The 15,839-nt window shown below is 44.5% G+C and overlaps 1 protein-coding gene and 1 long non-coding RNA gene across 18 annotated transcripts; one reads left to right on the top strand and one right to left on the bottom strand.

The window, feature by feature from the left end:
- Positions 1–1,505: 1,505 nt before the first annotated feature.
- LOC124663618 lies at positions 1,506–6,236 on the bottom strand. Its single transcript, XM_047201297.1, has 2 exons — positions 3,557–6,236; positions 1,506–2,597 (listed from the first exon to the last, which is right to left on the bottom strand). Exons 1-2 carry the CDS (start codon positions 3,632–3,634, stop codon positions 1,506–1,508), a joined length of 1,170 nt encoding a protein of 389 aa, XP_047057253.1. The 5' UTR covers positions 3,635–6,236.
- Positions 6,237–10,073: 3,837 nt separating this feature from the next.
- On the top strand, positions 10,074–14,526 carry LOC124667391. 17 transcript variants are annotated; one of them, XR_006991250.1, is made up of 8 exons: positions 10,074–10,365; positions 10,594–10,640; positions 11,191–11,271; positions 11,363–11,625; positions 11,701–11,775; positions 11,935–12,147; positions 13,260–13,990; positions 14,337–14,526. It is a non-coding gene; the product is annotated as an uncharacterized LOC124667391 (long non-coding RNA). The 17 variants fall into 17 exon arrangements; XR_006991251.1 differs by having other exon boundaries at positions 10,594–11,271; positions 11,363–11,410; positions 11,527–11,625; XR_006991240.1 differs by having other exon boundaries at positions 10,594–11,271; positions 11,363–11,448; positions 11,527–11,625.
- Positions 14,527–15,839: the final 1,313 nt, after the last annotated feature.

Here is a 15,839-nt window from a genome sequence, read left to right as displayed (position 1 = left end):
TTTAATCCCACCAGTGTTGAGGTGGTTAAGCAATCAATCAGTCAATCTGCTTTGGCTCACACTGTGTATGCAGGTAACCAAAAGGTCCAAAAGTGACATGGCAGGGTGAGATTTGGTTGGGATGCTGGATGGAACGGACACTTCTTTGCTTTCTCCCCCTTCTTTTCTTTCTATCCTGTGCGTGCATGCTCATCATTCCTGCCCCATGCATATGGGCCCTTCTTCATGAGTCGCCACACCAGCACTGCTGGTCGCATCATAATCAGACTCTGAAAGTACTCTTCTCAACAGCAATCTCAGCCTTGTAATATTAATCCCCACCTCCTGTTTGCAGGCACATTACAAGATCCAACACAAGTGCACTGCCCGTACCATCTCTAGGCTCAACTCCAAGCAACAATCTTGGGGGCGGTCACATGGATTAACTACTATTTCCTCTGTTTGGGACATCATCGGCTTTTGCCTCGATTAAGCAAAGTCAAAAGTGCTATGTCCTCTTTGTCTCGCCCATGGACACAGCTAGTACATTGTTTTATGACACTTATGATCCTCCCTTGCTTTCTCCCACTCTTGTCATTTTTTCCTTTACCACAACCTCGAGCAACGGCACTGGAATCTGACAATCCACTGGCTGATTCAACAGAAATTGGCGCATTTCGCGCCGGACCAGCAGGCGTAAGTGACTATCTGGATGAGTAGACGGATATATGTGGAGTGAGAGAGATTTTTGTGGCCAGTGCGGCTTGTTCCTTTTGTTGGGCTCGTCAAATGGCCAAGTCTTCCTTGCCTCCTAGCAAATGGTTGTGTTTACAGGTTGTCATGTTATAGTGTCCACAACAATAATAATTCATACGCGTAGTCGCTCCCATGACGTCTAGTTCCACCATGCACATTATGAAATTCTGCCACAAATCATTCACACGTTTTCTCCACACGTTCTCTTATCCGGCAGTATTACTTTCTTATGTTAGTAGCAAAAGAATACCGTTACAAAAATAGTACTCTCTCTGATCCATAATAAATGTCGGGAGTACAAAAGAAAGAATATAGCTCCCTTCACATAACCCACTGGCCACAATGAGAATATTTCTTAGGTTAGTTCTTGGCACATGGACCTTTCTCCTGCCAAATCCTATACACAGCCCATTGCAACGTTCGTGCCAGCTCAGTCATTTGGGACTTGTCCATTTATTCTGCGTGTGCTTTGTCGATTACCCTCCATCCAGGAATAAGTATATTTATAATTTTTTCCTAAGTCGACTTTATTTGATTTTGATTAAATTTAGAAGTTTTTATTTCGACAACTCTACCGTGGGGGGAAGCCTCTACGGTGTTAAAATTTTCTTACTTTTTTTTGAACAAAGATAGGCGCCAGGGGCGCCAATTTCATTCAGCTCAATGACAAAATACAGAGTGCATTACATAGCCTGTTATATCTGCATAATGGAGATCAGCACAAATAGGACAAAGGCTACTTCTATGAGCTGAACAATTGCATCTAAAACTCAGACTTTGCTTCGAGAGCCTTGTATGTGTGCTACACCATTGAGGTCTCGTTTGGCATGATATATTGATAGCACACCATTGAGGTCTCGTTTGACATGATATATTGATGCCTGCAGATGAGCAGATGCTTGAAAAAAGGAGGCAAGAACTTCTCTGAGTTCCCACGGAACTTGATGCGCCGAAATGGAGCATGTTGCTGCAGCTTTTGCAAGAGAGAGATTATCTTTCAAGAAGGTAACTTCCTGTAGTTTGAGTAATCTAGCCACCTTCACTGCGAAAAGAAGAGCCGCCGCCTCAGCTTTAAGTGGTGTGGACGTCTGCTCAGTCGAAGCCTGGATCATAACGTCACATTTGGTCTGGTTGCTTTGAATCTGAATATAGAGTCCAATACCAATAGCCTGCGAACCATATCTTCCAGGAATACTTGTAGCTTTCCATGAGGCATCCGAGAAAATTTTGACTCCTGAAATGTGAAGATCAGTAGAGATTGTTGATCCCTGAGGTGGGAAAAAATAAGCCGTATCGGTATTCTGCTTGGCTGCATGCTCCCTGCTTGCGTTGGATTGAATCTGCAATGAAAAAACAACACTAGGATCTTGCATCTCCATGTTTAGTTGAATAGCCCTTGCCGCTTGGAACACCTGATGAGGAGCCCCTGGTTTTCTACAGAATAAGTTGTCGTTTCTAGATTTCCAAAGACACCACATAAAAGTCAGAATATTTTCCAAAGAGGCATGAGGGTGATTAATGGTCATAAACTTGGTCAAAATCTGGGAAAGAGAGTTGCAGTTGTTCACAAGTAGCTCTGATCTAATGAACCAGGGATAAGTAAACCAGGCCACACGTGTAAAGTGAAAAGTAAAAAAGAGATGTATATCTGTTTCTTCTAAACCACACCTAGAACATAAAGTGCTTATATGAGTAGAGTACTTACCTGCTCTGGCTCCTGTCGGCATTGCTCGTCTTAGAAATCTCCATCCGAATGTTTGCACTCTCGGGGTCATTTGCTTGTTTCGCCATATTTGTTGGAGAAGCTGAATAGTTACCGGATGTACTTGCCTTGGAGCCGGTTCACCTATTTCCTGCAGTCTCTGTAAGCAAACATGATAAGCACTTTTAGTGTTGCATTTTCCCGATGTTGTAGGTTTCCAACAGAGAATGTCCTTTTCTTGGGAGCTGATAAGAGGGGTCTGTTTTATGTACGTTGCAAAAGGTTGCTGGAAAAGTGCATCGATCAGTTGGGCATTCCAAGCTTGTTGCTCCGGGAGCCACAGATCCCTCACATATGCAGGGTAAGTATATCCTGGTGTCTGAATAATTAGATGATCATAAATAGTAGACCAATCTTTACACCAAGGAGTGCTCCAAACAGAGATGCATCCTTGTGTAATTTGATAAAAGCAATTAGACTTAAGAATAGGTAGGATCTTGAGAATGGAGGCCCAAAAAGCTGACTTGGGAATATTTGGATTTGGACGCCAAATTGAGGAGTCATGAAAATATTTGGACTTTAGGATAGCATGGAGGAAATCATGAGTTGGAGCCTCTGCAATTCTCCATGCCGCCATGAGGATAAGGGCTTGGTTCATGGCTTGGATGTTGCGAATGCCAAGACCGCCTTCACTTTTTGGTGTGCAAATGTCCTTCCAAGCTCTAAGACATAAATCTTTTGAGTTTGTCTCCTCTCTAACCCCCGTCCACCAGAAATTTCGGATGATGGCGGTAAGCTTGGCTATGAATTTCTTGGTGAAGAGAATATTTGACATGTAGTTGGATTGAAGAGAAAACAGATTTGATGAGTTCTAATCTAGTAGCATGAGAAAGCTTGTCCGCTTTGTATGTGCTCAATTTAGATTTGAATTTGTCAAAGACAAAGTTGTAAGCCGTTGTTCTATCTTTCCCAGGAATGATAAGAGGGTGTCCAAGATGAATAAAGTTGTTGTCTATGTTAGGAACAGGAAAAATTTGCTTGATTGTTTGCCTAGTAATTGTAGGGACATGCTTGCTGAAAATGATCCCTGACTTGGACCAGCTTGGAGTTTGTCCTGACCTGGAACAGAAGGTTTGAAGAATAGCATTCATCTGAGTTGCCTCTTGCTCTGTTGCCTGTCCACAAACCAGTAATCATCTGCAAAAAGAAGAGAGTGGATCCGAGGGCAATTTGGCCCTAAAGTTATTCCTGCAAGCGAGTTAGCTGTCATAGCTTCTTGAAGAGCAATGGAAAGTTCATTAGTCGCGAGAACAAACAAATAAGGAGACAGAGGGCATCCTTGTCTAATACCCCTGTTGCCTCGGAAACTCGCAAACGGTTGTCCATTTATGAGGACGGAAAAAGTTGGCGAGGAAATACAAGCATGAACCAAATAAATGAAATGCTCGTGCAACCCTTTACGAGAAAGGGCCGCGACAATGAAACTCCATTCAAGCCGATCAAAAGCTTTTGCAAGGTCTATTTTAAGCATGAAAGCTTGGTTCTTCCAGGAGCTGAGAGCAAAAGAGTGAGTAATTTCTTGGGCAATAATAATATTGTTGCTAATACGTCTACCCTCTGGCAAGTGTGGCTTGAGTCTTTTTGCTAGGCATTTCACAATAATTTTATAAATGACATTACACAGACTAATAGGTCTATAATCTGCAGGAACTAAAGGAACAAGTTTCTTTGGAATCAAAGCAATGTGAGTGTCATTTATATGAGCTGGCATAATACCTGTTTGGAAGAAGTTTCTTACCAGCTGGACAACATCTTGTCCAATCCAAGCCCAGGTTGCTACGTAAAACTCCACATTGAATCCATCCGGTCCAGGCGACGCATTTCTTTTCATATCCTTTAGAGTTTCCCAAATTTCCTGATTATCTGGAATAGTGTAGGTGTAATAATCCTGATTGTTTTGAGGAGGTTGGGTTCCGAGGAAGGGCCTGCCATTGATAGGATTTGAAGCGGCAAAAATAGATCTAAAATAGCTTACAAAAGTATTGCTGATCTGATTTGGCATGAATTGCACAACATCATTTTCATCTTTGACAGAAACTATAGTATTTCTTCGCCTGCGTTTAACAATAGCATGGTGGAAGAAAGAAGTATTTCTATCTCCACTTTTGGCCCACTGCTTTTTTGCTCTCTGCATATATGAATCTGTTAGTTTCGTCATAGTTTGCTCATACCTGGTTGACAGAGTTGCTTCCAATTGATGGTCTTGTTCCTGCAATGGTTTCATCTGAATTTGTTTGAGCTCTTCTTCTATATTGTTAAGCTCCTGTTGCAAGGGTTTTTTCTTTTTACACCAAATCTTTAGGACACCTGCAAGTTGGTTAGTTCTGGCCGAGAAAGATATATTTGTAGAGGATAACCAAGCAGTTTTTGCATAAGACTTAAAATCCTCTTCCTTTATCCACCAATTTTCAAATTTGAAAGAATGCTTAATTTTTCGAACAGGCCCATCAGTAGAAAGTAAAATAGGCGCATGATCACTAAGGGTATGAATAAGAGGCAAGTTATAAACATTTGAAATAGGATAAGCATCACACCACTCTGCATTAACTAAACAACGATCAAGCCTTTCATAGATAGGATTGGAGGAAAAGCGCCTGTTAGTCCAGGTGTAGGCAGGGCCACTAAAAGCAAGATCAAACAAACCACATTGTTTCACTAAAGCACGAAAAGCATTCATACGAAAGCGATCAACATTCGCGGAACTTTTATCCATATCATATAACAATTCATTCATATCCCCAATACAAAGCAAAGGCAAATTGGAGTTATCATAAACAAAAGCGGCAACCTGTTCCCAGATATGGTTAGTCTCTTGATGATAGGGATCACCATAAATACACACAAGACCAAACTGCTTATTACTAGTACTATTAACCACCGTAGCTAAGATAACATGGAAATTAGCGGTATGCACAGAGACTTGAAGATCAGCAGTCCACATTAGCCACAGACCACCCGAGCGTCGTCGAGAAGGGACGACAATACTATCAGACATGTTAAACCTAGTAACAAGATCAACAGATTTAACTTTGGAAGATTTAATTTCGGAGATGAAGGTTACCTGTGCTTTTGCGGAGTTGATCCATCCGAGGGCCTTCATAGCGTATGTTGCTTCTTCCTGCGCCTTTGTGGACTATATGCGCTCCTTTTGATTTGTGGGGAAGCCAGTGAGTGTTTGGCTTCTGAATTTGGGAATGCTTCGCTAGTGGATCGGCGCCCTGTAGGAGGAGGTCAGCGAGGGAAACGCTGGACTCGGCGAGACAAGTGGAAATCGAGCAGCAATCCAAGGCGTCGTCGTGGTGGTAACCAGTGGGGCGGGCGAGTCCAGCGAATTTTTTTTTCTTGCTGGTAAGCCGGGGAACAACGAAAACAATGAGAGGCTGGCTTCACCGTCACAGCGGGAGAAGGTGGGCGAGGGGTACGTCTCAGTCGGAGAGGAAGCTTGTGGTGAGGGACGAAGAGGATGCAGGCAAATCGGTGGTGGAGCAGCAAGATCGCCGACGGCAATTCCCTTCTATTTCCTTCTCAATCTGCCTTGTTTCTGTGAACCTTGATTTGGGGATTTTGAAGCTGGAAGGATGAAAAGGGGAAGGGATCCGGGAGGAATCAAGCAAACAAGGCAGATTGAGAACAAACTAGAAGGGAATTACAGTAGAACGGCATCACGTCAGTCGCCGGCAAATCGCCAAAGTCGCCACCACGGGCAAGCTTCAGATCGGGTCCGGGTGCAGCACTTCAGTGTTTCCAAGAGTATGCAAAAGTGTAACGTTTTTTCTTGCAGTAAGCAAAGTCTCGAGTAAACAAGGCAGATTGAGAAGGAAGTTAAAATTTTCATACTTAGACTCTCCACTCGGGTCCCGAAGCGTCCCCTAAGAGCGCCCGGATTGAGCATTTGGTGGACGTGTTTCATTCGTGTCGCGTTTGGAGGACGTTGCTCCCCAGTCGCGTCCTCAAACAAAACTTCGGAAATTTTAAACTTAAGCGAGATTCGATTAGATTAGATTCGTCCAAACTTACATAGTTTTGAACGAAATTTGACTAAATTTAAACTAAACCTAATCTAGAAGTACTTGCGGCGGCCGGAGGCGTCGTAGTACTGCTGGAAGTTGTACATCTCGTCGGTGACGACCTCCTGCTTGACGCGCTCGGGGACGGGCTCGTCCTTCACCAAGCCGCTTGGTCCTGCCTTGCCGTCGTCGGTGAGGTCCACGAGCGGCTTGCCGGAGACGCGGATGGACATGGCGATCGCCGTCTCGACGTCGCCCCTCTAGGCGTCCTTGTCGTTGAGCGACGCCAAGAACGCCGCCCGCTGACACTGGGCGATCCTCGGGGTCGTCGCCGCCGGCGATGAGCCGCCGCTCGCCGCTCGTACTCCGCCGCCGCCGCCGCTGCGCCGCTTCCTCCGGCTCCTCCTTCACCTCCGGCTTCGGGATGAGGAGGGCGCCGCCGCGCCTCTCTTGCTGCCGCCGGCTGCCGCTGCCGCCACACCTCGTGTTGACGGGCATCGCTGGCTCCTCTTTCACCTCGCGTTTGGGGACGTTGTAGGGCACCGAGGGGTACGACGAGGACGGCGTCGATCGGGCCGGTCCTAAGGAAGAAGAGTTCGAGGAGGACGAGTACGTCGTCCTCCTCGGCTGCCATTGCGCTGGTCCTCCTCGAGGAGACGGTGGCGGTGACGACGGCGTCTCCAACCTTGGAGCGCCGTTGCGGATGCCGCGGATGACGTTCTCGAGGGTGCGCCCGGAACGCCCTGCAACGGGGAGCGACCGTCCTTGTTCCAGCTGTTGGGCCCGCCGACGAGCCCGTGGGTGCTGTGCATCTCGACGTCGTACTTCGCCTTGAAGTACGTCTTCCACCAGTCGTCGTTGTTGTTGGCCGCCCACGTCGGATCCAACCGCTCGTTGGCGGTGAGTTGAGCCCGCCGGGCGTTGATGCCATCCCTCCATTGGTCCGTGCCCGGCTTCGGTGGCGGCGGGACGCCAATGCCGTTCACGGCCATCTTCCAGCCGCCGCTGCTTGGCGGCCGCATGTCCGGCGGGACTGGATATCGGGCGTGGTACAGCGCCCACACCTCCGGCACGGTTAGGTTGCCGCGGCCGAAGCCGTTCGCCGCGGCGATCTTGCGGGAGGACGAGCCCAACATTTTTGGAGCGGCGAGGAAAAGATCTGTGAGGGGGGAGGCGGCGGCGACGAGAAGGTTTGGGAGCGGTGAGAAACTGGGGGACGAACTGCAGGGCGTCTTAGTGTACATCGGCGGCAGCGGGTGGTTGCACGCAATAACGCCGGCACGGACGGCCACGCGGCCATGCACGACGAGATGCGTCCCTGCGTCGCCTGGGAAAACATGGACGCCATTAACGTCGCTTGACCAAAGGTACGCGGCGGGGTTTTAGGCTTCCGAGCCGCTGACGCATCGGGCCCGCGTCGCTTTTCGTTGTGTCCGGCGTGCCCGGTGCGTCCCTGTGGGACGGGAACAGGCTCGGGGCGCCGGACACCGTATCGGGGGGTGCCGGACAAAAATGGGCTTTGGGGGACGCGACTGGAACCATTTTTTGGTCCGGCGCGCCCCAAATTGATTTGGAGGACGCTTTGGGGACACGACTGGAGATGCTCTTAAGGCCCAAACTGGCAACAAAATAACTTTAAAGTGGGTATTTACATTATAGGAGATTATAGGAGGGAGGTCTAACTTACGGAACAAGAACAAGGGTTAAACAAAAATTATTAGCAACCAAGCTGAATATCACTCTGGCAAAAACGCACTTTCAACCAAGCGAAAGAGGGCTCTAGTCCCTTGAAGATCTGGTCGTTTCTTTCATTCCATAGTAAGGGTGCACGTGTAACACACGTCTAAAAAATATAACACATATCATTAAATTTTTATTATTTTTAATTAAATTAATCGTGTTGTAGTTTTTTTCATGGAGCCACTTAAATATGTCGCATGACCCAACGGTGTAACCGATTGCTTCGTACATGCACTATATAAGGAAAAATTCCCGAAGCGCGAAACCAGGTACAAAATGAACAATGCCATCCTGAAAGAGAATTTTCTTATCAAAGAACATGACACATGAATAATCTAGTCATCATCAACCAGGTCATAAAACTGTACCATGATATCATCAAGGAAATAAATATTTAGTAATGTTAGACAAAATATTTCTCATAAAATTTAACATCCACAAATCGCATCATGATCCACGTGGTTACATAATTTAGCGATTTTTTTTAGAGCAACTTTAGCGATTATTTTAGTGTAATTAAGTGAAAACATCTACAATATAAAGATATTATAATAGTTCTGATTATTATTCAAAGGCGAAGAGGATTTGAAAAATATTAATATAATCTCAATGTTAGCTAGACCAAAAGCAAACGCCTAATATTTATTTTTGCCAAAATAAAACATAAGAGATATTCAATCTTGGCTTATTCCCAAAAGGTTGAAATTTACGTCTGGTTAATATAGCGGGCTATAGCTTATAGCCACAGCGATTTTTGAAGCTATAAAAAGGCTATAGCCGGACTATAGCTGACTAAAATTATATAGCCGATTTGCTAAATAATAGGGAAAAAACTCAATATTTCGGCAATAATTCACAGATGCACAACATAGTAATATAATCACATAAGAGATGCACATAACCAAACATAGTTCACATATAGATCTATTCAAAACATAGTTCACACATATAGTTAAGAACATAATTATACCTAAATATTACAATATCATTAAGTAGCAGGAATTTATGACATAGTGGTATCCATAAATTAGGTGGATCTGAAAATTTTCGGTCAAGTTTTTTTGGCCAGTTGAGCGGGAAGATAGCCGTTATTGGGCTAAATTGGGGCTAAATAGATACAAACTGAGATATAGCAGGGCTATTAGCGGCTATTTTCATTAAAGGATTTATCCGTAGTCGCAGGAATCGGAAAGGTTATAGCCAGGCTATATTAAACAGAGAAATTCGCACTCATTAAGGATAATATATAAATCTTTTTGAAAAGATCAATTACAAGTGGAGAAGATAAAGAAGAAGTACCTTGGTCTAGGTGATGTCGCCCACCGCTAACGGGCTGGAATCGAACATATGTTCTTAGGGTCCGTTTGGTTGATGGACCAATATGTATGGGATGGGATGGATCAGATTTTAAGGATGGGACGATCCACATTAGGGTGATCCCACTTTCTGTTTGGTTCAAAGAATTTGAGGGGATGGGATGACACTACCACTTCCACTCTTCTCTCTCCCAGAGCCGCATGGAGCTTCCCCTCCACTGCTCCCCGCCGACGACGCGTGTACCAGCGGCCGCTCCCCTGCCTCCAGGAGACGGCGAGAGGACTGCTGCCTCCCACGCAGCTGGCGCGACCACCTCCGCTATCCCAGCCTTCCTGCTGCTGCCGCAAGTTCCGGCTCCTCCATCCTCTGCCTCCTGCCGCTGCCACCATTTCCTCACGCCGACGGAGGCGGAGACACGGACCTCATGTCCACCGGATTCTCGGCCGCGGCCACCGCGCGGGTGCTGGAGAGCTCCACATCGCTGCATTCTCCTTCCGTGGGACAAGCAGGTGGATCGGACCAAGCGCCGAAGGACGCCGCGAGGAAGCCCTGCTCCGATGGGTTGGCCATGCCGCGAGTCTCCCGGAGTGGCCGGCGCACCTTCCTGCCTCACCCTCCGTGACCGCAATTACTGCCGGAGAAGTCTGCCCAGCAGATTGCCCGCATCCTACCATTTCTGTGCTTCTCCAACGCCCCCGCATCTCCACAAGGTTCATCAGTTCCCTCTCGTCTCCACAGTCCACACTCCAGGAAATCCCATTCGATAACACAATTGTTCATTTGCCTTCTCCAAATTGTAAATAGGTTGGTGTCCTACTGTCCTGCACTATAAACAATTAGTGTAAGTTTGTACATAGATCCATTGCCATCTCAATGAAATATTATTGGCCAATATCTAGTTGATACTGAGTACTACTGATTGTGCTCGCTCTGTAGTGTTCTTGAGTAGATTTTTGTTGACAATTTTTTGGTCATTCCAGGCCCTTACAACAACCACTAATCAGATCTTTGGTAATTGCTTTTTTTTTGCAGGGATCATTCTTCCATCACACTCTTTCATGTCAGATCAACGAAGAGAGGTTTTCATTCCACAAAACCTTATTTAATTGCATATTACATTGTCTTGCAGCAGTTTTTTTTTTCTCTTAAAATAATTGGCATCTTTCCATCATAAACACATCAAGTGAGCATAACTTTTTAGGAGACCATACCCGTAAAGGTGTAGATTTCTGCAGAGATAAATATGTTTGTGTTGTACAGATATAAGACACAGTTTAACACATCCCTTTACTATTAGTTCTGAAAAGAAGAACATAATTACTTGGGAACTCATAGACGATAAGTCAAGAGTTCAGTATCAAGATGATATGATGTTTGTACATCCTTAGGCCTTATCCTTCAATAACTGTTATCTTTGACAAAAAAAATTGGTGAAGAGTTTTTCTGTTATTTTGACCTATTTCTGCATAATCTTTCTACTTAGGAACAGAAGCAGAATCTCAAGTTAACACGATCTTAATTTATGCCTTCCAGCAAGTACTCACAAAGTTTCTGGAAGAAGCCCGGGTATGCAAGGGATTGCACCCTATCATTGGAAAATTTGATGGTTTACATCTTGTTTCCTGACAGGAAACAAGTCGCTTGGACTGATTTTCTTCTCATAATATTGAAGGGAACACAAATGTTTTTAAGAGAACTGTCCTGGGCCTGGTTGGTGCTTTATTCAACATTATTTTACACCTTCAAAGTCCACTCATTTTCTGTACCTTTAGTTGGTGCTGACTGAGAATAGCATTTTCAGTCGGATCACTACAGACTCAAATAGCTCAGATCCATGTGATGAAGTTCAGTTAAGTCGTTGTCCTGCTTGCTTATTTAGACCGACAGGTGGATTCCTTGTCTACATTTAGGTCTCTGTATAGGAGCATTTATTCCATATGCACCTGAAGTTGTGGCATTGTGCAGCTCTGTTGAAAGTTTGGTCACTGGAATAGTACTCATGAAGTTGGGTTTTTCGAGTATGCAGTTAAGTTGACTGGTGATCTTAGTGTTCCTGCTGGACAGGTTAGCATCCTTTTATTTGGTTTATACTTCTGTACACAGTCTCGATTGCATTTTAACTTATCAATTGTATCACAGATAACTTGTCGTGCTCAGGTTGGGAAGGGCAGCTGTCTTGAGAATCGTGGTGCATATCCGGAAGAGTTTGGTGTGGTAAGCCTAATTATGGAATTAATGTGTCTATTTTGGATGTTTGTCTATATGACAGGCTTTAGTTCATCACTGAGTATAAATGTATAATCTGATGTCTTGAGTATTGTCAATTTTATTTATTGACTCTTCCCCCCAACTCCTATATAATTTAATTTATAGGCAAACACAATGAGAATTGTGAACTCCCCTCTCCTCCCTTGGTCATGGCGTCCTCCCCTACACTCTTTCCGGCGTCGGCACCGCAGGTGGAACAAGGGACTCTTCGCCATCCTCAGTTCCCGTTAGTCCCTAGTGTCTCAGAATGGCGGCCAGACCCTAGCAAGAGAAAGTAGGAGCGGCGCCACCACCGACCTCAACCACCGATGACTCGAGGTCAGACCACTGCTTCTCCTTTCAGTATTTAATTATTCGAACAAAACGTAGTAGATCGATGTTGTTTTCAAGGTCGGCTGTAATGTTGCAGGACCAATTGATAGTTAAGTGCATGGCAAAGCCATGAGTAAATCGTCACTGTAGACTGCAAGATGGGTAATTCAGAGGATCTCTGTTTAGTTGGTACAAGTTTTATGGCCTAATTCTAATCACTGAATCTGGACACAACCAACTTTTGTAGAAGAACTTTGTTGAGCGTATGCCAAAGTCCAATCACTGAATCTAGGGAATTGAATGCAGAGTACGACTCAACCATTTTTAGCTTCTTTGAACAGTCCATATGATGGTTTTCTTTGTGGTCAGTGTCGATCTAGGTTTCCCCCTCAAAAAAAAGACTCGATCTATGTTTTTTTTCTCTATGCTAGATAAAAAGAGAAATTTGGCTACATGTACATTCATCTAGACATCCAAATTCTTATGTACATTGCTGCTGTAATCCATACCCTGCACAATCGCCTATAACTGGGCATGTTTCGAATCTCAAATTGATATGAGTACAAATGCCTTTGCCACACTCTTCTATTATTGCGTATAATGAACTGAGGCGTATAATGAATATATGAGGAGATGGAGAAAGTTAGCTCGTTCTTGTATGCAGTGGCACCTCGTCGCTAGAAAACAATTTGTCCATGTGCATAACTCATAAAAGTACGGCGTGGCTATAACTTGAGCACTGTTGTTGAACCAGTGTAGCATTTCAGGAGTTAGAAGTGGGGCTGTGCTGGAAGTAGGATTAAACTACTTAGGAAAATTTATTTATGCCTGACCCATGTAGGTTCATCTTCATATGCACTACACAACTTTTGTACCTTTCAATAATTATATATGATGTTTTAGGTTGATGTTACATACCTTTGGACTCATTGTTCATACTTAACAAAGATTTTCCATCTAATAATTGCGATGATTCAGATATAGTAGTCATCATAGATGGCCCGTTTTGCTGAACAATTGGATCCATACCTACAATTACATTCTCGACCAAAAAAATTCAGAATTCCGTATATAATTTTGCATTACAGAAACATAATAGAACACATTACCTCCTGCAGGTGCTCTGTACTGCTGTTGGGTGACATCAAGTTGCCCAGTAGTTTGAGAATGACATAAGGTGTTTTCAGCAATCCCTGGGTCTGTTGGCTGCTTTTTAACTCCCGTGCTTGGCGCCGGCGATTTGAAATCTCATCTTTATTTTTTGCATACCTCTCTCTATTTCTCTGCCTTTTGACTTCCTTAGGATCTGCAGCTGTGTAATTGCTCTGGGTTTTTAGTTTTTTACATTGCTCACAATGCTGTTGCATAGATGACATATTTAGGTTCATGTTACTTACCTTGTACTTTCCTGTTAGTTATGTCCTGAAATGGATGGTGGCTAGAAGATGACATTATGATCTGTGCTTCCTCCGTCCATCAAAATTAACTATCAATTACTTGAACAATTAAGGCTCTGGTTTAAATTATATTCAGAAAATATTGACCATGGAAAACCAAGAATTAGCACTAATACTAAAATACATGATATATAAGAAAATAGATGGCATCGTTGGCAGAAAAATTGATTTGCTATTAACTCTATTCAGTTTTTACAATTGAAGTACATTTTTATTCTTGATTGGAGCAGCTTATGCAAACCTTTCTCCCTCATGTGATTTTTCAGCCAGGTTAGCTAAAAGCTCTTGTAACTTACGTTTGTACTGTTTGGTCTCAGGTTGCCTTCTTTAGGTAGATATTCACATCAGTCACCAAGGTGGACTACCTCACCTTGCAAATGAGCTTCGTCAATGTACTGACCAATCATCTCCTCTCTGTCATTACTATTTCCATTCTAACATTATCATCATTATCATGTATACTTATGCTGAGGTTGCGAAGCAGCAGCGATATGAATTCATCCGCTCTTCCCTATATTTAGATCTTACAATTCAAACCCATTTTTTACATTCACACTTAAGCTAGAATCACATATATCTGTTTTTTCATGTCGAGGTTGCCGAGCATGAGTGATATAAATTCATCTAATGTTCCCTCATATTTATAGCTTCTCTATTTGTGACAACGTATGGTAGAAAGATAGAAAGAAAATAGATAGCAGTGTGTGCACTTGTGAAAACAAACCTTTGATTTTGCAGACTTGTAAATTCAAAAGAGAAGCTGCAATCCCTGCAGCGTTGGTTCCACCCTGGGCGCCTGTCGTCGATTTGTGGACGGGTGGCCGGAGACGACGCCGGACGGCGCAGCAGTGGCGATGGTCGGCAGGAGGCGGCCGGCGGTGCAGATCAGGCGCCCGGCGGTGCAGTGGCGGTGGTCGTTCTGGACAGACGGATGGCCGGACGGTTTTACGTTGTGGCTGGGCGCAGCAATGGTGGCGGCCGGTGGTGCAGACTGGGCTGTCGTGCGCGTCAGAAGCGCGGCGGCGAAAGGCCGGTCTGGACGGCGACATGCCGGTTTGGACGGCGACGGAGGCGTCGTCGGCCGGCGCAGGTTTGCTGCAGCAATGGCGGCGTCCGGCGTCGGGCGGTGCGGAGTGGGTTGTCGTTCGCGTCAGAAGCGCCGCGTCGTCGGCCGGAGCACGTTTGCTGCAGTTACGCTATGTACTCCGTATTAGTTTTTTTTTTTTCTTCTGATCGGTAGTGGGATTGGGTGTTTGTACCGGTGAGTCCGCCAGGGATTGTCCGCCCTTGTATGTATCGTTGGATCTGTGATGGAGGGCTCTGATTAGTTGGATCACCACCCTCTCTTCCTTTTTATATTAGTGGAGATATATTCCAAGCTGCGCAAGAGAAAATTTCCACAAAGCTCTTTTTTCGAAAGCAAGGGGGAAAATAATGCCTAAATTCTAAACGAAAGTAGAAGCTCAAAGCCTAATTAATTTAATTATCTCTTTCATTCCATGGACCCGAGAATGCCAATATTAGCACGAATCGTACATAAATGTAACTCGGTAAAGGCCCAATAAAGTTGTTAGCTGCCTGTGAAATCATCTGGAGTATCGTGATAGATGAATCCACTGAATGTTCAGAAAAACCCAGCACTGAACGGAGAAGTTGCAGCAAAAAATAGGTGGTCCCTTGTTAACCCACATATTAAACCTCATTCCACTTGCCAATTTCTTCTTGCCATGATGTCATTTGTGTTTAATCTATTCATAAAGAGCAAACATGCGAAGACTCTTAGCTCTGGGAGTGTTTTCGATTTCCATATTATTTTTTTGCGGGTGATTTCCATATTATGTTGATGACAGGTTCTCTTGGAAGCATACTCCAAGGTATATGAGAATAACTGTGGAAAAACATCACATAGGTTTTGATCGTCTATCCAGAAATCTTTCCATAGTAGGACAAAAATTACCAGCAAGTTGTGATACTTCTATACATCCCAACCAGACCGAAAACATCACACCACCAACAAGATCTGTGTTTGGTTTGAGCGTGTGGGGGCACCAGGATCATAGAGGTTTCTAACCAATTTGATCCAAGGGATGTCCTAAACTAACATTTATGCACTTGTTTAAGAAGGAGGGCATTATTCTGAATCTCCAGGTTAATGACTCCCAAACCTCCATGTTTCTTCGGCCTACATACTGTTGTGGGTATACTTCATAGGTGTACCATCGACAGTGCCTAGATCCGGCA

This window comes from Lolium rigidum, chromosome 6 (genome assembly GCF_022539505.1).
Source record: "Lolium rigidum isolate FL_2022 chromosome 6, APGP_CSIRO_Lrig_0.1, whole genome shotgun sequence".
NCBI lineage: Eukaryota > Viridiplantae > Streptophyta > Magnoliopsida > Poales > Poaceae > Lolium > Lolium rigidum.
Note: the sequence above shows the minus strand (reverse complement) of the source record. Positions and strands in the feature narration are given on the sequence as shown.

Bases quoted from the DNA above. Each gene is read 5' to 3' on its own strand.
- LOC124663618 (XM_047201297.1), bottom strand. From the start codon at position 3,634: ATGATTACTGGTTTGTGGACAGGCAACAGAGCAAGAGGCAACTCAGAT. The intron at 2,598-3,556 runs GTCAGGACAAAC...GTTTGCTTACAG, and splicing joins CTTCAAACCTTCTGTTCCAG to AGACTGCAGGAAATAGGTGA.